Here is a 23,105-nt window from a genome sequence, read left to right on the forward strand (position 1 = left end):
TCTTTATTGAGAGAAATTCTCAGGTATCCCAGGCTAGCTTAACAGTCATTGCACAGCCCAGAATAATCATAAACGTCTGATACTCATGCTTCCCCTTCCCAAGTGCTAGAGATTATAGCACACAGCAGTTTCTAGGGCGTACAGGGTCAAATCCAGAGTGTCCTGCCTACTAGGCAAGAGCTCTACCAGCTGAGTTACATCCTCAGCCCAGCAAGGTCCTTTTCTGTTTTGAGTCTGTCCTAAACTCTGTTTCTGGATCTGAAAGGAGTTAGAAAGGGGAAGGTAGGGTGGGGCTTTGCAGATGGGAAGCCCCAAGCTTTCTTCAGCTCTGCAGTCTCTAACTTGCTTTTCAGATGGGACACCTGGAGCAGTGTAGACAAGGGACCCAGTGCCAGAGCCTTTGTCTCCAGCTCCCTTCACATTACCATAGAACCCAGCAACATCTACTCCAACCCAGCCCCAGCCAGCCGGTCAATTCCTAGCTCATTTTCTCTGTGCTACAGACAGCCCTAACCCTAAATGCACACTGGGGAGGGAAGTAAGGCTCTATGCACTAAACAACAGGCCAGCTAACTACTGAGTCTGAGGCCACTGGGCACTTTATCTTATTGGAACCCTGCGCTCCTTTCCTGGCCAGACCCAGATGGAAAGTTTAACACTTCCTCAGCTCAATGACTGGGCCATCACCTTTGCCCGGCTCTCTGAGGTTGCAGGTGGGAATACCACAGAATGCTAAATGTGTTTTCCATTAAGTTTAAATTAAAAATGGGAATGAAGATGGATAACTTTTCTGTGGTGTCCCTGTCATTTGATGTATTTCATCCTCTGGGGCTGCCACTGTCTGAAAACGGGGGTCCTTAGTATGTTTCCCAGGACAGACCCAGGTGGACATTCCACCCACTTCCTTTGAAAACGAAGAGGAATAACAACAAAACCCCCTTTCTTCTGCTTCAGACCATTGAGCCCAGGAGCTTTGGGGCTCCCAGACAACCCCAAACTCCCCCCAGTGGCCCTGTGGCTGAACTGTCAGTTGGAGACAGACAGTCCTGCCTCATTGGTCTTGGCCTGAGAAGGGACTGATCTCACTTGCCACATTCTCAGCTGCCAACAGTGTCCCTGTCCAGTGGGTGTGTCTGGAAGATCCTGGCAGAGCTGCCAATCACACCAGAGTTGGGGGAAGAGAGGAGGTGAGGGCGAGTGAGAGGTTGGGTTTGGTTTGATTGGCTTCATTCCTAGAGGTTGCAGAGGAGTTTTGGAAAGCCTGCATCTGATGGCCCGATGTGAATGGGAAGCTTTGTGGGGACACTGGTTTGGCCCTCAAGTTGGAGGCCAGAGATGAGATTAGCTCTGGAGAAGAGAAGGGAGACAAAGGGGGTGTGGTCTGCTCATGTCAGCATCTTAATTCAGGCACATTCAAGCATCCAGCATGGCAGTTGGCAGGTCCTCTGCAGCAGTGATCTTAGCTCAGACAGAAAGCTTCAGTGACCCAAGTATCAGAGGTGAGGACAGGTGCCTCGTACATGCCAGGTACTCTTGGATGGACTCCTGAAGCTGGCCAGCCTCAGTTGCTTTGGTCATGAAACAGGGATCATAGAGTTTTGTCCCTGGTGTCCACAAGGGGGTGTTCTGTCTATAGGAAGTGACACCTGGGCATCTGCCTGAGCCTTGTTCCCTCAGACATTTCAGCTGGACTCCAATAACTGGAATCAGTCTCCTCTGTCTTCCTCCTAATGCTACACAGGTATCCCATCTGAAACAGCTGAAAGGCCCAGATGTGAAGAGCCAGTACCTCTAGGCAAGACTCATCAATCAGGACATTGTTATTTCTCCCTTATCATTGACCAACCATTCCTCTTTAACTTATGATTAAGCATTGAAAACTTAAAGTATAGCTTTCTTCTCAGACAACAAGAATAGTCAACTGTCTCTTGTGAAAGTAAATTTGATGCCAGAATTGATTCCTACAAGGAATCTTTTTTTTTTAAAAAAGATAGCAACTCAGAAACAAGAGATTAGAGATGCACCATAAATTTTTTTCATTTTGTGTGTGTGTGTGTGTGTGTGTGTGTGTGTGTAGGTACTTGTGTGCTTTAGAGTATATGTGGAAGTCAGAGGCCATCTCGTGGGAGCTGGTTTTGTCCTTCCATCATATGGGTCCCAAGGATTGAACTGTGACCGTCAGGCTTAGCAGGACGTATCTTCTCCCACTGAGCTATCTTGCTGGCCCAGTTTTGACTTCCAATAAGACTGGGGCTGTAGTCCCCAGTCGTCCTGTACTGACCACCCTTTACTCTACTCTGGGTTCTACATCTGTGTTGAGGGTCTCAGCTCTTTTCCCTCTACCTCTTGTCCAAAGGGGAAACATTTGGCCCCGGCTGCTCCCCAATAAAAGCCCAATACGATGACGCTGAGAATTTGCACTTGTTCCTCTAGCCCCAACCCAAGACCTGGTCTCTCTCTTAAACATGCAGCAGCCTATGCAATTCAGTCTGAAAAATATCATAGAAGGCTTGAATGCATGGCAGTCAGCAGGAAAAAGTTCTCAGCCACCACAGAGCTGACAATGTCTGACATGTGGCCACCTATAGGGTCTATACAGCCAATAATCCAATAACCAGGGTCCTAGAGGCCAGAATCCCAAAGGATAAACCATAATTAAAAAAAAACAAATCGGAAAAATTTTCATGAAGACTATTTTTAAATCCAGGTGTCTCAGAAGGTTATTACAATCTCTGTTACATTTAAAGAAAAATTTAATTTAACACAGACATTGTAGTTTTTGTTCTGGCCCACGGACATAGCCTTCCACTCAACTTTGTGTCATGAGCACATCTTATGTGTAAGGGAAGTGCTGATGTTGAGGTCCTATTCTCCAATTGGTTCTTGATCTGTCAGTAAAGAAAGCCAGGGGCCAATTTCTGGACAGAAGGTACAGGCAGGACTTCCAGGTCCCTGGAGGAAAAGGGAGACGCAAAGGAGAGGGGGAGTTTCTGCCATGCGTTGGATGGAGAAGACTCTAGCAGCCATGTGAGATCTCAGGAGGAACTGGGGCTTATGGCCACTACTACAGCCTGGTGGCCAGCGATGTTTGGCAGGGGTTAGATGGGACTAGCCCCTGAAGTTTAGGGCAGGTGGGAGGTATTAAGCTAAGAGTAAAGACAATGACATGTTTTCTAGGTGGGAGATAGCAGCACCCAGCAATTGTGACAAGAAGGCAAGTAGAAATGGAACAACTCTCTCTCTCTCTCTCTCTCTCTCTCTCTCTCTCTCTCTCTCTCTCTCTCTCTGTGTGTGTGTGTGTGTGTGTGTGTGTGTGTGTGTGTGTGTGTGTATGATTTATCTGCAGTTTCAAGGGAAGCTGGGTGGGGCTAGTAGCCCAGTCACTTCCAGAACAAAGGCAGGTAGAGCAAAGCTACACATAACACTTATGCTTTACCATAGTAACCATTTTGGTGGCAGGAAAGTACTCCTTATTTAGAACTCCAACTGTCACCACCACTCTCTAGATGTGGAAATGCATCCTGCTCTTTCAAAGGCTTTTTGAACATACACTTACTCTACCTCTACTCAACGCTGGAAATTCCTTCATACAATCCCTCTTCTGGAAACTTCATGTTGTATGACATTTTCCACAGTGTTTACATGTATTCTTAGAGGGGAGACTCCATGGTTTTTCTTGATATCCTCCAAACACCAAACTCTGCTTGCTAATCCCTCTATAGCAGCTCACACCTTCACCGTGTGCTTGTTATTTGCCCTTGTCCACTAGCAGGCCTGCTAAGGCCTGATGGGAAACACTGACGAGTTAACAGTATTCCTAGAACCTCTGAGCAGCAGATATATGCCTTATGTCAGTACTTGTGGCTCAGATTCTTTGGTGATAGAAGGAAGAAATGGAGACTGGAGCTGTTTATGGGTTGGTCAGAAATCCAGGCCTGGAGGTCACATGGTCTGAATGGGCTTCCTTTTTATGAAGTCTAAATGTCCATGAATATGTTCCTCACAAAGCATTTACCATGAAAAACCAATATGATTGAATATTTTGTGTAGAGCTCACTGGGGCTTCTGATACTTCTTCTTCCTTGTGGTTCACTCAACCTCCTGCATAGACGTTGCTGGAGGAGCCTTGAAGTCAGGTTTGGCTGTGCTATGCTCCTGGCCTCTGCTTCCCACACTCATACTCTAGATCTACTGCCTCTCCTGCCCTGTGTAGGTCATGGCAGAACTCAGTTCAAAGATCCTTTTGTTCTTTCCTTCCACAAGCATTGAAAGGCTGAGAAATACAGATCATTATTCAACGCTAAGCATCTGAAACTCAGGGAAGACTAGGTAGAAAGTGGCCCCTTCTTAGAGTGTTATTTCTTGGACTGACCTCATGGTGCAGCAACTCAGACATGAGGTCATTGCAATGGAGCTAATGTATCCTCTCCCAGCATGACCAACTGCCTTAGAGAGGTGGCAAGATAGTCAGCCCAGAGGTACCCGTGCAAACTGCCAAATTCATTTGTTTTTAACTTTTAATTTTCTAGCCAATGTGAGTAGAGTGTTACCGTGCTCTCTACAGAATTCCGTTACACGAGACCATGTATTTTACTGTAGCAACTGAATGTGCAATGGAGATCCTCTATGAGGTGAACCAGCCCAGAGCCTATGAACCCACAAAATGGAGCCCCACAGTGTTGTCCCAGGTCTCAGCATTCAAAGGGGCCTTAAAACCATCAAATCTTCTCAAACTTAACTCTTAGGATACCTCTGGCAAGCTAGGCCGTTCATAGAGGACAGTGCATCCTGTTCTGCCCTGCCCACCCTTGACACGGCTAGCTATAGGAATGCCCTCATGCCCAACGAGCCCACGCCTGCCTTTCTGTGGCTTCATTTCATCTTTGCAGACCTTTCAGTGCTTGGGGATAGCACCTGACATGGATTTCTGATGGAGAGTTAAGGCCGAGTCACTAGCAGGCCAACAGGTATTCCCTTCCATAGCTATCAAAACTCACATGAGCTGGGGGGTGGTGTTTGGTACTAGGGAGCCTCCCATTGGGTAGCTCTTTCTTCCTAAGCTTTTCCTCCCTGGAGTTCTGTCTGAGAAAGCTTTCCGTGCCCTTTAACAAACCCATGCCACCCACTACCCTCCTCATTCCGAGGCAGTGGGGAAAAGCAGCCCTGTAGGGGCAGGGTTGAGCATCAGAATGAATCCAGAATAGGAGGAGCAATATGTCAGCTCCCACAGTCTTAGATCCCACATCTATGTTCAGAGCTTCCTGTAAGAACTTTACAATTTTCCTTTGGAATCCTCCAATGAGAGCTTCTATCTCTGTGCAATTTTGGGTAGCGGAAGCTTCTGGAAAAGAGATCATCCCAGAGTCTACCTAGTATCTGGTATCATCCTCCCCAGATCTCTGTGAGTTTTCCGTTTTTGATTTGCTTCCTTTGACACCCCTGGATCTGGGCTTTCTGTTGCAGGTTTTGTAGGAACCCATGTGACCACAACATGGTTCCCATCCTAAGGAAACTGTTCCTTGGTTTAGGTCTCCTGTGACTGGTATTAGGGTATGGCTCTTGGGGACCTGGTAGCACCTGCCCCCAAGCCCTGGGTGGGTGGGGGGATAATGGTACTTACTTTCCCTGAGGTAACTGAGGTGCGACAACAGCACTTCTGTGTTGTAGAGGGAGGTGGCTCGGAGGAAGTCCTCCTTGCTCATTTTACACAGTTCCTTGCCATCCATGTTCTGGAAGAAGGAAGTGTCAATCTCCATCAAGCCATATTCCTTTATGGCCCACTCCAGCCACTGTCGAACGTGCTCCTGTGTCCACAGTGTGGGGTCTGAGGGGAGAGATGAGAACTGTTAGCATGTGCGCCTGCCTGGCAGTCTAGGCTCCCATTCACCCTCCTTCTCTATCTCTTCCCATTTGCCTCTCTCATGTCTGCCCTCCCCTCACAGCCCCCTCTTTTCTTTTTCCTTTTTCTTGTTTGCTATCTCCCCTTTCTTCCTTTTCCTCCCTTCCCCTCTTCTTTTTCTCTCTTTCTCACCATTCGTGGTATCTTTAAATCCCCATCTTTCCCTCATACCTTTCTCTTCCCCTCCCCTCTCTCTTCTCCCTACCTTCTCTGTCTTCCCTTCCAGATGGTCCCCTCAGAACACTCCATCTGGTTCCATGACTTCTGGCACTGCCTGAACAACTTAGGGCTGAGAAAGGTTCTAGCTGCCTCAACCCATGCCCTGACAGGACGGTATGTAAGGTTTTCGGAGGGCAGTTGAAAGCTTGGCCCAAGAAATGGTGGCACCAAAATGAAAATAATTCCACAGCCCCAGCGACCAATGTCTCTGGGAAGGGGAGCCACTTGTATCTTAAGACTAGCAATGAATGCAAGAGGGCACACTTATCCCCTGGATGCTGCAGGAGGGGAATGTACACAAACACGCTTTTCCTGTGACTGCATCTGGGCAGCTGGAAAACCCAATGGCGTTAGTGTTTGACATAAACCCAATCTGGGTTTCCGCCTTTCGGGGGTGGGGGGGGACAGCTGTGTTAAGATTTCTACCAGACCACCCCTAAACATTTTTAGAATTTTTAAATACTTAAAAATGAGAAATGGCCCTGGAGACAGAAACCTCTTTAACTGTGAATGAGCAGAAACAGCACAGGACTGAGGGACTGAGGCCTCTGTTCCAGACTCGCCTTCCCCCCAGCCCCCTCTTTCTCATCGTTTCCTGAAGCATCTTCTCAACCTTCTCAGTCTGAGGCGGGAGATCTTATAAATGACACTTGTATGTTAAGACTAGCAATGTATGCAAGAGGGCACACTTATCCCTTGGATGCTAAGGGAGGGAGCATAGGCATTCTGATACATTCGAGTAATCCTAGGACTTAGGAAACTGAGGCAGGAGGATTGTGCATTTGAGGCCAGCCTGTGCTACAGAGTACAGAGTGACAGAGTAGGTCTCTCTCTCTCTCTCTCTCTCTCTCTCTCTCTCTCTCTCTCTCCCTCCCTCCCTCCCTACCTCAGTCCCTCCCTCCCTCTCTCTCCCCCTGTCTGTCTGTCTGCCTCTCTCTCTCTCTCTCTCCCTCTCTCTCTCTCTCTCTCTCTCTCTCACACACACACACACACACACACACACACACACACACACACACACACCCATCAGCATGAACATGTAGGTATCAGAGCAATACATAAGCAATGGTTTGTGCTGGCAGTTCAGTGAGCCTTGGGTTGAAGGTTCTGGGGTGAATTTGGAGAGTCCAGGAAGACTTCCTGGAGAAGAGCTGGTATTTTATTGCAGGGCAGCTGGTCGCTCCTGCTTCTGCTTTTCTGCTTGGTCTGCTTCATTTATCATGCTTATTTAGCAGGAAAACTTGTGCTCCTTTTAAACCAACTCACATTCCTCTCATTCTAGAGGCTGCAAAAGCTCTAGGCTAAGGGGAGTCAGTTCTAAATGGCCAGAAATGGAGGCGGGGAGGAAGCTAGGTGCTGTGATCTCTAGGGGTTATAAAAGAACCCCTTGAGAGGTTGTAAAAAAGCTGTCATATGTCACAGCTTCTGCATGTCATAACAAGTTTCCATACCTACCTAGTGATAGCTTATCTGTGAGACCCTACTATAAGCCAGCTCTATATCTGTCCCATTTTTGGGGTCTTGTTATACCCATTTTATAGATGGATAGGGAATCATGGATGTTTTGCTTTAGTATCTACTGCTAGGGTTCCTACAGAAGCCTTCAACAATGTCACATAGTTGGGGAAGCAGGTCTCCTCAGATCCCCTTAGCTTTGCCCTGTCTTTGTCCTGCCTTAACTCATTTGGAGCTGCAAAGCCTTGATCTAGGACCCAGAATTCCTCCACCCCAGCCCTCTTGCTCACCTGTGGATTTGTGTCTGTCAGATAAACTCCTGGCTTTGTTTTCAACCCTCTACTTTTCAGAAACCAGAAAGCAAGGGTTTAAGATAAAGGGAAATCTCAGAATTCTAACAGAGATGTCCCAGAGGGTCTTGGGTGATGTATTATTTCATCCATAGCCTTGCCTAGTTCCTTACTTGTAGGAACTTACTTGAATCCAAGGCTGTACATTCAATTTTATGCCCTATATTTTATTTATTTTATTATTTCCGCACTTTGCTTAGGGCTCTGTCATGATGTTAATTCTCTCCCTCTCCAGTAAAACGAATTATAAATCTTCCACTCTGGATCATGCTAAACTCTTCCAAATGTATTTCCTGGACGATTTAGCCCTTGTTCCTTCCCATCTCAATGTGGAAATGGTGATTAACTAGAGCCCTCATTTATACTTGTCTTAAAATCCCATCATAAATTCAATCGGTTGTTCCACTAGTGTTTTATTGCCTTGATTTGTGGACTTGCCCAAATGAGACTTTCCTTTGCATCCAGGAGGCTGACCCGGAGGAAGCCAAAGTGTCTAAGGGTAATGCATACAAATCTAGCAAGGGGGAGAATAACCAAGCAGACCTGCAGCTCGTGAGTTCATTATGCCAAATGCTTCGAAACAGCATAATAAGAACTTAATGCCATTTTCAGTTTTTACTGCTATGGTTAAGTCAGTTCACCAAAGACCAACCTTTTGCCAATCCCCTTGAAAACAATTTAACACCGTCTGAAGCATAGAGAGCCAACCAAGCAGTCTGGCTGCTTCTTCGTTCTTTCCGTATGCCCTTCCTTACGACAACAAAAGCAAGATGGTGACAATAGCCTGGGTCTGAAGTCATCTCCAATCCTCGAATGGTTCATCCCTCAAGAATTCTTTCTCAGGCTAGAACAGATGATTTTGATGGCAAAGGCCTAGCCTGGCCTTAGGGGATGGAGAGTGTTTCTCACCGTGTTTGCTTCAATAGAATTGCACACGGTCTCATAGCAGAGAAGACCCACCTGAGCTAACCATCACCTCCTGAGGGTGGTGACAAACCAGTCAGATGATACGACAGAAGAGAAAGCTATTGGCATACTTGGCCCCTGTGAAACCTGGCTGCATAAAGATCTTCTGGCCAGGAGTGTGCGGTACACACCTGTAGTTAGTTCCAGAGCTCAGGAGGCAGAGGCAGGAGGATTGCCACAAGGTCCTGCCTGGCTTACACAGTGAACTCTAGGACAGCATGTGCTACACAGTGAATTCCTGTCTCAAACAGCCCAAACGAGCAAACACACAAACAAGACAGGTGAAGCCCTCCTTCCAATCAGCGCCCTTCTGCTTGAAGAAGATACAGCCCGGGCAGCTTTTAGTCCGGTGAACCAAAGAACAATACCCATGAGCCCTTCCTCTTCTGCCTTTATTTCTGGTACCTTCTACACCCTCTCCCAAGTGCAATTTATGCCAGAGCTCAGAAATGTGGCTGTCACACTAGGAGAGCAGATACAACTTCCCCTGGGAGCAAACACCAAGGACAGGACAGACCTGCCCATCACGAAATTGTCCTTCAGACGAACAAGACAAATTCCTGAAAACTCCCTCAGAGACATCTAATCGTTCTAAGACACAACTACATTTACACATGTGCAAATGGAAGAAGGATCCAGCCTCTCCGGTGAAGTTATTTCGGTTAAGATTAGTTTTAGCCTCTGCCCAGCAATTCACTTTGTTCAAACTCTGGACATTCTGCCCCTTCCACCCGGCACCCACTCTAAAGTGGCAGTTTTCAAATTCCCTCCGTGCTCAGGCATCTGAGCGTACTGGGGTTGGCCCAGGCAGCGGCATCCAGCCAATTGGCTAGCAGATTTAACAATAGGTTTTTCCCCCCTGTAACCAACAGCACCAATACCTAGGGGGAAAGAGGCTATTTCTACACAATGACATAACTTGTGGCACACATGTGGAGGCGTTCCATTTGTTAAATATAGTTATTTCTATTTTAAACCTGAAAGAGCTGGTTGTAATTTGGGGAAGGTGGAACCTAGCAGAGGCCAGGAAGTAGATGCCCGAGGGAAGGGTGGACATCGTATCAGGAACTGTGCTCCTTAGGAGAAGGAATGGTGAAATGAGGCAGCCTTGCCTCTGCTCAAGATTCATCCCGGGGGGTACCAGGTTGCTCACTGAAAATCTGCCTTGTGCTATGTTTGACAATGGGGCTTCTGGAACCTGCATGCCAGGCTTCAGGTGACAATTGAAATTCTGCCTTGGATGGTAGCTTTGGAGTCAGGGAAGATGTGCAACTTTCCCAGGTTTGCATCCCCCACCACACCCCCAACTGAAGACTAGGGTGCTGGGTTTTCATGGTCCAAGAGACAGGCCCAACCTTCCACTACAGCCCCTGTGTAATGGAAATGTGGACACTGGCCAGGCAGCTGGCTCCCAAGGTACCTGCAGGCACAATGACTCTCCGCTCGTTGGTGGTCATGTTGGGAGGAGGGGGGCCATTCTTCTCATCCATGTAGCTATCGTAGTTCATGGGGTTGGCTTCGCCTCCACCCACCAGCTTGTTGCATTTGCTGACACTGCAGTCCACCGGAGACTCCCTGGAGCGAGAGGAAGCAGAGGTCAAAAGAAGTCATCATCACAGGGACATGTCACTCCAGCCTCAGCAGGATCGGCCAGTCACTTAGAAAGATAATAACGACAAGGGTGATGAACTCTTAGTACCATCTTCCATGCAGAGGCCAGCCCGATCCTGTCATAAACACCGTATGCCTCCTGGGTGTGCGTGTTTCAGTAGCTTGCAGCCCTCCTAGCCTGTCTGCAGTATCCAGTTCAACCTGATTGCCAGTGACCAACACTTCCCCACTGTCACTAGTCCTTGTCTTAAGCAGACCTTCTCTACAGGCCTATAGCAGTTGATCTCTCCCTTGGTTACAGGACTGAGTGTGAGATGCTCCATGTGGCTGTTGCCCTGTCTCTGGCCGTTTCTTGAGATGGTGCAAATACTTGCTGGCCCAGCTATTTCTATCATACGTGTGGCATTCTGATACTTTTTCACATGCTGTTCGCTCTATCTGGGTTTCCCCATAGCCCTTCCAGGTGTTCGTAGCAAGGGTTACTACATCCCTTTTATGGTTACCGAAAAGGAAAGACGTTCTGACTGACGGAATCACGTAGCCAGTAAAGATGGAGGCCGGGCCCAGGTCCCCCAGTGACAAACTCCTCAATTAAAGACCACATACAGAGGGGCTGGGTGCTGCCAGGAAGAAGAGTAGCACCTGGAAGGCATGGTGACCCGTTATGACTCTTGTAGCATTTTACGGCTCTGAGTAGAGAGTTGACACGGGAAGCCTATGCAAAAGGAAGAATGCACATCACTTGTCTCAGATCAGAACAACCCAGCACAGTTAGCAGCTGATATTCACAGCATCTGGCCCTGAGCAAAGGTCCGCTGATGCAGCCGAGTACACACAGAATATCCCACAGTGACCTTCAGCATAGCTTCACAGAGCTCTCAGCATGCCATCCCAATTTGCTCAGCTTTTACTCAGTCCTCCCAAGAAGCAGAACCACAGCAAGAATCCTAAAGGTGCAGTGGGTGCTGGGGTATGGTACTGCCAGGCAGCAAGCATCATCCTGGTGGCCTGGGAAATGGCCAGTTCCCCCGAGAGTGCCAAGTCAGGCCTTCAGTCCAAGGGGATGAGACAAGGATTGGCTCACAGTCTGCCAGCTCTACACGCTAACCTACGTTCCCCACCCAGCGACTGCCCTCGCTCAGTCTGCTCTGTATCGGTTCTACAGGGGGCAGGAACAGATTGAGAGCCCTTAAGGACCAGGCCCTGCCTGCTAGGGAGTCACCCATCCCCACAGCAAGGAGAGCAGTCACCAGCCCAGGAGGAGGGAGAAGAGTCAGGGACTCCTGAGAGTCAGGCAGAGCGGGTAGGCCTGAGCACATTCAATAAAGAAAATTAAATGAATTTGTTTCTTAATCTGAAAGGAAAAAAATATTGCAGATCACTTATCATGGCTGGGAGATAAATGCTCCACTGAGATATTAGAAGTCAGACGGTAATTTTTTCCTGATGTCTTACCGAGGAGAACATGGGCTGAAAATGAAAATAAGATGTATAACTTACACATGTTAGAATTTAAGGTTTTACTATTTGCCTACTGTTTTTCCAGGCAAAGAACCAAGACCCAGCCGTCAGAGTCCCAGATTGTTGAAGGTTTAATGTCCCCATGGCAGTCTGAGGGGAGGCAGTAGCACATCAGGGCTTTTCACCAGCGCTCAGCCCTTTGGCTTCTGCTGTTGAAGGACTTGGCTTGAGATGAAGCAGCCCCAGTCAGACCCTGGTGCCTGTGTCTAAGCCAGGCTGGCCGAGGCATACTGCTGTCCCCCAGGAAAACTATGTATGTGCATACACACACACACATACACACACACACACACTCATACACACACAGACACACACACACACACACTCATACACAGATATTTCACCACACACAGCACCCATGCATAATGAAAACATTTAGACTCTAACTTTAGTACATATGCACACACACACACACACACACACCACTGTGCCCTACACATTTTACCACATACATCATATATACAGTGCTAACAAGTACACGTATGTGCATGTACTCTGCCACATAAACACATGTTCACACATTAGCATGTGCGCATGTGCATACAAACACACTACTTCCCACAGCACACGCACACACGCTTATATGCACATCAATGGTCTATTGTATGCCTATGCACACCATACAAATATATACACGTGTTCCATATATACATCCATACAGTTATATATATAACACACACATACATAGCCATAACATAAAACACACACACATGCACACACATATATATGTATATATACTGTATCACCTAACATGTATATGATACATGCACGCACACATCCATAGACTATCACACACATACAGTTAGAGAAATGCACACTCTCCATCACAGATACGTACCTATATGATAGTGTGTGTACCACCCCCCCACATACACACACACTCTCTCTCTCACACACACACACTCTCTCTCTCACACACACACACACTGGTTGTCTTCCCCAGATTCTTGTCAGATGAAAAACCATCCAAATACCAGAGAAGCTTGGAGAATTAAGTTGGCCTGAAACCAAGATACTGGAATTTTCATTGGCTGGTGGGGGTGGGGAAGGTGGACAGCACACACACACTTTCCGTGCAGGGTGCCCAGAGCCAGCCAGCCAGGATCAGTGGTGGCAGAAGAGGAGGTCCCTACTTCAAAGTCTCCCATTTATGAATTCTGGAGGGAAGGGTTTTTAAATGTTTTTTTTTCATAGGCGCCGGGCCTTGGAATTTCTGCATTTAAAATCGGCCTCTTTCCAGGCAGAGATTAGAACCTCAGAAGTGCCCAAACTAGTGGACCTTCCTGGTTGGGAACTGTGTGCAGTGGCCATGGGTGGCAAGGTCGCTTCCTCTCTCCAGAGTAAAAACTAAATACAAAAGAAAAGATGAGGCATAAAATCAAACCTGCCTGGTGCGGATCAGGGCCAACAAGGGTGTCCCACATGTGGCCAGGAAGCAGGTGCAGAGGAGCCGGGGTCCCCTGGGCTGGTTACCTGCCTGGCTGCATCCCCCTCCACTGGCCTTCTTTGGAATAAGGCCCCTTTCTTCATCCCAGCAGTTTCCATCAAGGTCTGCAAAGGTGCATCCTTAGAATAAAGGCTTGACACCCATCCAAGACCTCTGCCCCTGCAGAGCTCGCCCTCCTCTAGTCCAGGGTGAGAGCAGAGGAAGCCAGACCTCACTGGCTTGCACACTTGCCTGCCAGATTGCCTCCATCCTTCTCCTCAGCCAGCTAGCACAGCCATGGGTTTGGTGGCCACCGCCTGTCCAGGTGAAGCCCAGCAGAAAGGCTGCTCTTTAATGAGGCAGCTGGCGCCTGTGAAGAGGGCTTGAGGAGAATAAGAGGGAGGGGAGGCGGGAGCCCTGGTGGAGGGTGGGGGAAGAGGTTTGGCCATTCATTTTGCCCATACGGCTGCTGCTAATTTGTATTGAGACCTGCACTTACAGCAAGCAAGGGGTTGGGGCCCACAGACAGCTGACTATACTGGGGCAGGTGACAGGAGGGCTTGAGGCTGCCTGCCACAATAGAACAGGAGGAAGTGATGGCTTGAGAGTGTAACTCAGAGCATCTCCACCTCAGGCTTGGGGAAGGCTACAGGCTGCAGGCTGCCAGCAGTACAACACAACCATCCTAGACATCAGCATCTATTTCTGCGTGTTTATTGAGCATTGCTTGAAACGGACTGCCAGGGGTCTATAGAAGTGCCTTCAGACCTCTAAGCCATATAAAGCAAGTTGTGAAACCCTAAGAAGGGGGAACAGGACCTCAGGATCGCAAGACTTTCTCCCAAAGTTACCTTCCCTTTGCTTTCACTGTGCCTGGAGAGATCACAGGTCTGCTGAGAGTCCAGGACCACCCAACGCCCACAAAACCTGCAACGGCTCCCTGAGCACCACGGTTATAGAGCCTATCTGTAGCATGCACATTGCACACCTGAGGAATCTGGGCTGCCTTTAGGGTTTCTTCGGATCCATGTGTGGAGGTGGTGTGTTGCTTTGGATATCGAAGTGTAATTTCAAGAAAGGAAACAGAACAAAAACCACACGCAAAACCCTCACCACCTTGGCTTTCAACACAGGTTGTGTGTATCTTACTCCCCGTACAAGGTTTACAGAAATTTAGTAAGGAACCACAGAGTAAAGGAGCCTCATCTTCCTGAGAGTGGAACAGGGTTCTCTGGGTGTTTGATGCCTCCTGAAAATGCTGGCCAGCCCAGCATGTCTCAGGGAAGTGATGCCGAGTTCAGATCCTGAATGCCAGGTATTAAAACTAGCTCTTCTGTTTTCTCCCTCACGAACTGATAGTGTTTCCTTCGTGTACTGTTTTCTCCAATTCCCATGGTCGAGACAGGATGCAGCTGAGAGTTATTTGCAAACCACAGCTTGGATCAAGTTTCTGAAGTTTGTATCCAGCACAGAACCTATGGGCTGTGCTGTTTGGAGGGTAACCCAGAGAACCAGATTCAACCACAACAGGAGGGGGAGGGAGGCCGAGTAAACCTTCTACAACCCAGACAACCCAGATGAACTCTCTTGCCTCAGATCTCAGCCCCTCTGAATGACCCTTTGACCCTGGTCCAGAGGGCTTGCTGCTAGGATAAAAGGGAAGAGGGTGCTGCAGCTTCAGAGACACGGAGTACTTCCTTCCTGCCAAAGACACGAACATCTCTGGAGCTTCCAATGAGCGTGAAGAAGAAACCCAGAAACCCATGCTTCTCAAAGAACATGGTGGGAACCAATGCCCTGTGAATCACTGGGCAGCCTGAAATGCTCTGCAACAGTGGTCCAATCCAAGTAGATTATGAGTCACATATTTGAGACACATGGGTCATTTTCACCTTACTGGTAGGTGTATTTTTAAAATTAAAAAAAAAAGGGGAGAGGCTGGAGAGATGACCCAGCAGTTAAAAACACTAGTTCTTGCAGAGGACCATACCGTGGCCCTCGACCATGCATAACTTCAGTTCAAGGGGATCTTTCTGGTGCCCTTTTCTGACCTCTACAGGCGCCAGGCATGTACATGATGCACATACACATTTGCAAACAAAACCCCAGGGCACATAAAATAAATAAATAAATGACTGAATCTAAGGTGAAATAAACTTGATTAAATTAATTGATATAACACATCAACAAATTATTGATTATTATGCTGCCTAATTTTGATAAGAAATGAATATATTAAATATATTAAATCTTATGCGTGATAATATGGTGACTGCTTTAATATATTAATACAGCCACAAGATTATTGTTTCAGCAGAATCAACAGTCACCAAGCTGTTTTACATTTGATCTATTAAGACTTTTAAATCCAATGTGTATGTTACTTTATAGCACATGTCACTTACAGACTTCCCACATCTCCAGTGCTGAGTAACACAGGCATAGTTAGTGACCATTGCATCAGAGTGTAGGGTGACACAGGCCTGGCCCATAATTCAAGAACTCCCAAGTTGTCTTCCCTGCTCTGTTTTCTTGTTTGAATATTTGTGGCATTTACACATCCTCCTCTACGTGTTAAAACTTATTTTGTGTGTCTGTGCTCGAGCATACATACATGTGCAGATACATACATGCCATGTCATGGGTTTGGAAATCCGATTCTTTCATTCAGTCATGTTAGGCTCTGGGGGGTAGAATTCAGGTCATCAGGCATGGTGTCAGGCTGAACCATCTCATTGGCCCTTCTTTATGTTTTGTGTTATGATAACTGGACTTTCTGAAAATAATCAAATCATATGCAAGTCTTGGTGCCCACCAGAAATAGAAGTTATGACCCCTATTGATGAAGGTGGCACACATTTTGGTCACAGGATACAGAGAAATAGAGTTGAGATTGAGTTGGGAGTTGTCTCCCTGCTGCCTGGCATTTGTGGTGCCAGAAGGTTCTATGCAGGATCTTCCTCTGGGAAAGAAATGGTATCAGTGGTCTCTCTCTGCTGTAGGTCATGCTTGATGTACAATACTAACTTGTGAGGCATTATATATCCACTGGTGCAACAGTGGCTTGACTCTATGGTGGGTAACCAGCCGCTCTGTGATTGGAAGCCTACTGCATGAGAGGAGATAATGCATCTGGTGCGATAAACCTGGTCAAAAGCCTGTGGCTGGTGGGATCTTGGACCCAATGAGATCATAATGCTTCTCTTTCCCTAAATGGACATGCTGTTAAATCTCCAAAATATGTACATCCATAGACCAGTATCACTTCCAGTCTAGAACATAAAGGCTTCTTACAGAGAGTGACAGACAGTGCCGGGACTCATACCTCATTAAATGCTGAGGATAAGTGACTGCTAAGCTCCAACCCTAACTGGGAAATCTATATTACACACACCCCAAGCCTACAGAACCTTGCAGAAGAAAAGATGAAGTAATGTAAGAGCTAGGAGTGGGGAGGAGTGTCATAAAACGCTGACAGGCAGCTATAACGTGGCTATTCCAACCACAGAGACGAGGAAGCAATGGACACTGGCGGAAGACTGGACCCTTCGAAATTCCTTCACCGATAGAGGAGGTGCTCACGGGGCACTGCCCCGACGGAAAGAGATCGTAACTGTTAGTTGCTGCAGAAGGGAGTGCTGTTTCCTTCCTGGAGGAAGAGCTGGAAAAGGAAGGGACTCCGAGTGGAAGCCACAGAGGGTAATGGGTGAATAGAATCACAATACGTTGTGTATACATATGAAGCTGTAAAGACTTTAAAAACATGCAACTAACCAAGTCCTGCTAATGGTGTTACTCAGAAAATAAGAGAGGTACATTGTTCAGGATGAGTAACTTAAATGGACTGACATCTATGTATTCATTTCATCTCTCTCTCTCTCTCTCTCTCTCTCTCTCTCTCTCTCTCTCTCTCTCTCTCTGTCCCTGTTTCTTTATGTTTGTTTCTATGCCTGTTTCTCTGTCTTTGTTCCTATTTTCTGTCTCTCTAAATCTCTGCCTGTCTGTCTATCTCTCTGTCTGTCTGTCTCTCCATATATATACATATACATATATATACATATATATTAGTGTGCATAAATATACGCATGCATTTCTATGCTGGTGGACATGCCTGTGGGGAGCAAAGGACAGCCTTGGGTATCGTTCCTCAGAAAGCATTTACCTTTTTGTGATATAGGGTCTTCAGCTTAGCTAGCAGGCTGTCCAGCAAGCCTGGGAGATCCAGCTCAGCAGCTGAGGAGATCCAGTACGCCTCCTCAGCAGCTGGGATCACAGGGGCATGCCACCATTATTTCCCATAGTTAAGTGATAAGTTAAGGCCAGGCACGGCTTTATCCCGAATAAAGGCGTCTTTCTGAAAATCCTTGAGCCCTGGCTCTTTATTGTGAGAGCTTGAAGGTATCGATTAGGTGCCGTCCATGGCTATGCCTGTCTGGTGGGCTCCAGACTCCACTAGATCTTTCCTTCAGCACAGAAGGTGAAACTCTACACCCAAAGCCAGGCAACTTACACAGGCTTCTTCTAGCTTGTGTCTGTCTGACTAACACTAGGTATGACCTGGAAAATGGGTCCGGAGGCTTTTATTTTTGGAAGGATTTTCTCAGCTTTGAAATCATATCCTGGAGGGTCCAGGAGCACCCAGGTGACAGGGATGGGGACGGCGAGCTCAGTGATACAGACATGCTTCAAAAGCATAGGGCGAACTCAGCAGAGCTCGGAAGGCCTGCCTGAGCATTGTGACCTCGGGGAATCGTGCACGTGAACATCTGTTCCTCAGATTCTCGATCTGAAGTATCTTTTGGGTACTAGCAGGAGGCCACAGGAGGAAAGTTCCATACCTGATTCACAAGAGAGTCCAGAGTCCAAACTCAAATGCACCAAACTACAGTTTTACTGTTGGGCAGTGAGCACACATGCATACAAAACAGTGAATATCATACATAGATACCTGTTACACTATGTGTAAACAAACATCCCCAAATCTGAAAGAACCTGAGACACGTGTCAAAGGTTTCAGGTAAGGGAGACTCAACCTATACCTACGGGGCACGACCTTGAAGAAACAACATGACCTTGGCCTGCTCTTCTGTACCCCATTTAGCTTTTTCCTTCACAAACACATGAGCTCTGCTCAGTGAACAAAAGCCCTGCCCAGGTTCTACTGAGGGAAGAGGCAACTTTAATAATCCACCAGGGAAAGAGAGTGACAGGGTACTGTTTTAGATCAGGGGCGTGTTGGGGGTTTTGAGGAGGTGGTGTAAGGGCAAAACCCCAAGAGAGTCATATGAATAAATGGAGAAGAAATGTTCTAGAAAGAAGGAACCTGGGGAAGATAAGCTGAGACAGTGGTGTGCTAGGGTTTCCAGGAACAGTCAGTGTCTTGTGTGGTGGCGTAGAGGAAGGCAGGAGCCAGGGAGTATCTGGGACACGTGGTGGGACTTAGCTAAGACTTTAGATTCTGACTAAGAGGCTAAAGTTTTTTAGCAAGACGGTTACTGCTGTGAAAGGATGGGTGGCTTTCACTGTTTTCTGTTGAGAGATTAGGTGTCAGGCAAGGAAGGGATAGAGTGGAGCACAGGGATGGCCTTGGCCGGCAGTAATAGCTAGATAGTAATAGCTGTATCCTGTTGATACAGGATACAACGGGACTATAAACTCTCCAATATTAGGACCTAGAGTTTTCAATAGGGAGCAGGAGAGCCTTGTGGCACAGGCAGTTTGGCATTTCTGAACTGGCCTCATCCCTGGAGGGTGCTGACAGAATGAGATCATGGGGCAGAACCATGACGCACAGGCAGAGAGGGAGGGGCAGCAAGATGCGGAAGGAACCGGAAAGCCTGGGCTAGCACCAGCTTGGCTTCTCTTGGGTTCCTTTCTATATGGTAACAGGGTGAGAATCTTGGCCTCCTGGGAGATCAGTAGGGAGCAGTGATATAAGACTGGATAAAAATGTTTGATAGACTATCCCCTGAGACTGGACTTGCTGGAATCATGGCATAGCGTGATTCAGCATGGAGGTCTCAAGGCTAAGTTCCTCTGTGCTTCCCTAACCCTAGGCTCTTGGAAGGGTGGCCAAGGTCTCACTTCCTGGTTTTAATTAATGGGATAGAAGTGTGGCAGCAGGGCTGAGGGTTCTGGAAGGCAGTTAGCTCTGAGACAGCTACAAGGAGGAACTCCCTTGCAGCAGCCCCAGCAGCCCCCTCCCTCCTTCCTCCTGCCTCTCTCCGGACTAGTTTCCTCCATGACTCACTTTCACAGTTAAGCCTCCCGGAGAGTATGCCTAAGCCTCAATTCCAGCCCCAAATCCTATGGGCTTTGGCTTCCTAAACCCAGTAGACATTTTCATCTAGAGATGAGTCCACTTTTTCATCAAGACCGTCCACTTGCTCAGAGAGGACACTAAAGGACATCTCTCCTCAGGGCACCACCCCTTCCCACCTGCCTGTGGCCGCTCACTGCATTTACTTTTCAAAGGTCCGGACCCAGCAGCCCCTGGTTCCCACCTCTCAATATTTATTAAGTCCAAGCTCTTGTAACTAACCTCTGACATGTTCTTTATGCATCTTTTCTGAGTTTCTGTCATTTTACTGTAACCCTAGCCCAGAACTTTGATTTCTTATCTGGACTATTTTAGTAACTTCTTATCTTTCTGACACTCCTGTCACCAATCCCTGCAGGACAATGATTGTCACCTCATCAGCTTTGACTCATGGGTCTGATGATACTTAGTGTCCTGCCAGTACTGAGGGCCAGCCTCTGCTGATGGAATAAGCTGGATTCTTAGCCTATCATCCAAGGTCTTGTCTGGCATTTACTCACTTGCTTTTACTTTCATGCCCTTTTGCTTCAGGCTGAGTGGATTACCTGGGGATCCACTGGGAATTATCAGGTAATGAACTAGGCTACAGCTTTCTCTTTTGTGGCTCTGTGTATTGGTCACTAATACTGTTGAGCACTTGGGAGCCACAGACACTGTCCTGGGTCCTTTCTTTACGACAGCGTACTCGATAAGCATGTTAAAAAGTAGGTGTTCTGGTTCTGGCTTAGACAAGGGAAAGCTGGTACTCAGATAGATTTAGAAAATTTAGCCAAAATATAGAGGTAGTCCCTGAAGTTTGAGCTTCCTGACCATGGGATTGTTCACCTTGCTTCAGTGTGTTCCTTATCCCTGAATTCTCCTTCCCAGTTCCCTAAGCGAGGTTGTAGCTGGCCTTTCCTAAACACACACACACACACACACACACACACACACACACACACACACACACACACACACACACACCACACTCTTCCCATGTGTGAGGCTGGCTTCCTGGCATACTGTCTGTCTTTCTCACCACTTTTCCACTTTTTACTGGAAGAATTGTTGGGTCATCTTTGCTCTGGTTAGTGCCACCCAGAGACGTTAAACATTCTCAACAGCACAGGAAAAGCATCTTGTTGCTCTGCTGTTTTTCTTGAGGGTCTGGACCTGGGTCAAATCTCGACGCCAAGCACACTGAGTACTGGGGTCTTGAGGCCTGACCCTAACTTGGCTTCTATGGGCTACATCTGGACCCTGAGAACCAGGTGAGCTTTCTGATCCCACTCCACTCAGTTCTGTAGACCTTGATTACCTCAATGACTAGGAACTGACACACACACTCTCAGGTCAGCCCCAGAGTCCCGTCTGCTACTTTGACAAGGTGGTCCAGGGAGGAATTACACTCAGGCTCCTCTGGCCTCATAAGGATTGGTCAACTCTAGCAGGCTCACCTGGATCCATTCATGTGATCATATTCCCGCTTGACATTGACCCTCACTGGCTGGTTGATCCACTCCTGCTGTGGTGGCAGGGGGTTGATTTTGTGGGGCTGCCCGTAGTCAGGACTCCCCGAAGCAGTCATATCTGCCTTGGGGAGATGGGCGGCCGCTCCGTATGCTGAATCAAAAAGGGACTGGTCGTCACTCACCACTGACAGAGCCTCCTGCAAAAGGGGAGAAGAGACAGGGAGTTCAGTATCAATTGTGCCCTCACAGTGTCAGGGCAGGCTTACCCCTGCGTGGGCAGAAAGGAGTCTGAGCACTGGATTGGAAGAGCACTAGAAACGGGTGGACTCGTTGAGTGCGCAAGCTAGAAGCCCCACAAAGGAGAACAGAGACGGGGTGGCTGAACACAGTGTTGGAACGGGTGGTACCAGTGTTGTTTCTAGCTTCCAGACATAGACAGTGGCACAGTTTACTAACTGTGTGGCTTAGTCAGGTTGCTAGGAGAGATGCAAAATGAGAATTTATTTCACAAGTGAGGCCATGGAGAGCCATCAGAGCGTTAGGGAATCAGGGAGCCCAGGACTTCAGCTGGGTCGATTTCAGTGTCCCCAATCAGTAAGGATGAATAGTTATTTTTTTGGCTGATTTTCCAGGTGAATTAAATGAGTAACTGTGGTCCAAGCGTTTGGTACGAATGAACAGTGTTGTGCTCAGGATTGGCTACCAGGTAAGAGTGTGCCCTGCAGATCTTAATGTTGATGGTTCAGCCAAATAATTCAGGAGGAAGTTCAGATATACAGGAAGGGCAGTTCGTGAAGGTCTCCGTAAGAGACCCTGGCTTTCCCATTTATGCTATTCCACCTTCTGACTCAGAAGGCTTTTGGTAACAGACTAAGGAACGTAGCTTTACTCTTCCCAGAGACTGTGTGCTGGTAAAAGCATGAAAATCATATCCTCCCACTATTACAAAGCACATGTAAGCCACCGGGATCCAAGGCTGGAGTACAACATTCACCAGAGCGAAGTCGTGCACAAAAGAAAGCTAATCATGTTTGAGAAGAGATGTTAGCATCTATAATTGCCTCCTCATCTACATATTGCATTCCACGTAATCTGATTGCGAAGGGAAGATGGAATAATCTATGGGAAACGGCTATGGCAACACTAAGCGCAGAACCCCAGAAAGACTAGCAATGAGGACTATTCGTGTTCAAACAAGGGTTCTGTTGGGTTCTTGTTTCATGCTGGATTCTGCTTCCCCTCAAGTCTGTCTATCCAATCCCTAACCACCTGTAACTTAGACTGTGATTCCACTTGGGAACAAGGCCTTTAAGGTTAGGATTAATTCTAAATAAGAATGTGAAGGTGGGCTCTAAACTCAGCTGACTCGTTATGATAAGAGATTGGGACACACGGTGACCCCAAGGATGGCTGTAGGCCGAGGACTGACCATGTAAGGCATGTAGGGAGAACGATTGTCTGCAAGCCAGAGCGAGAAGCCTCAGAGGAAGTCAGCCCTGCTGGCACTCTGACCTTGGATTTCCAGTTTCCAGAACTGTGAGCAAATAAATTTATGTTGTTTAAGCCGCTCAGCCTGTGGTGTGTTGCTATGGCAACCCTGCCTTTACTTAAGAACAGCATGATAGATGATGAGACCCTTTTAAATCCTGAGGTTTGCCTACTCTCCCTACATAATTCATATCTCTGCCTGGAATGCCTTCTCTAAAACACCCTCGCTGTGTCTGGATGTCCTTCATTCAGAACTAAAGGCTGCTTGGGACCCTTCTGGTTTCACCTGCTGCCCTGGGTAATGTCAGGGGAAGGCTGTGGCTCTGGGGCCATTTGTATTTTGGTTCTTAGATCCATTCTTCATTTTCATTAAGGTTCTGCTCTGGCTTCATGTCCCAAA

At 47.5% G+C, this 23,105-nt stretch overlaps 1 protein-coding gene across 7 annotated transcripts in view; it reads right to left on the reverse strand.

The window, feature by feature from the left end:
• Positions 1 to 23,105, reverse strand: part of Fli1 (Fli-1 proto-oncogene, ETS transcription factor) — a 118,510-nt gene that overhangs the window by 33,494 nt on the left and 61,911 nt on the right. For 6 of the 7 annotated variants that reach the window (XM_087561831.1, XM_087561832.1, XM_087561830.1 and 3 more), the window contains 3 exon segments: positions 21,203 to 21,414; positions 10,310 to 10,464; positions 5,621 to 5,824 (listed from right to left, as the gene is read on the reverse strand). In XM_087561831.1, coding sequence (XP_087417957.1) covers positions 5,621 to 5,824; positions 10,310 to 10,464; positions 21,203 to 21,414 — 571 coding nt within the window. 7 annotated transcript variants of the gene reach the window in all.

The sequence above is a fragment of the Rattus norvegicus genome, chromosome 8 (genome assembly GCF_021556685.1).
Source record: "Rattus norvegicus strain SHRSP/BbbUtx chromosome 8, alternate assembly SHRSP_T2T, whole genome shotgun sequence".
Taxonomy (NCBI): domain Eukaryota; kingdom Metazoa; phylum Chordata; class Mammalia; order Rodentia; family Muridae; genus Rattus; species Rattus norvegicus.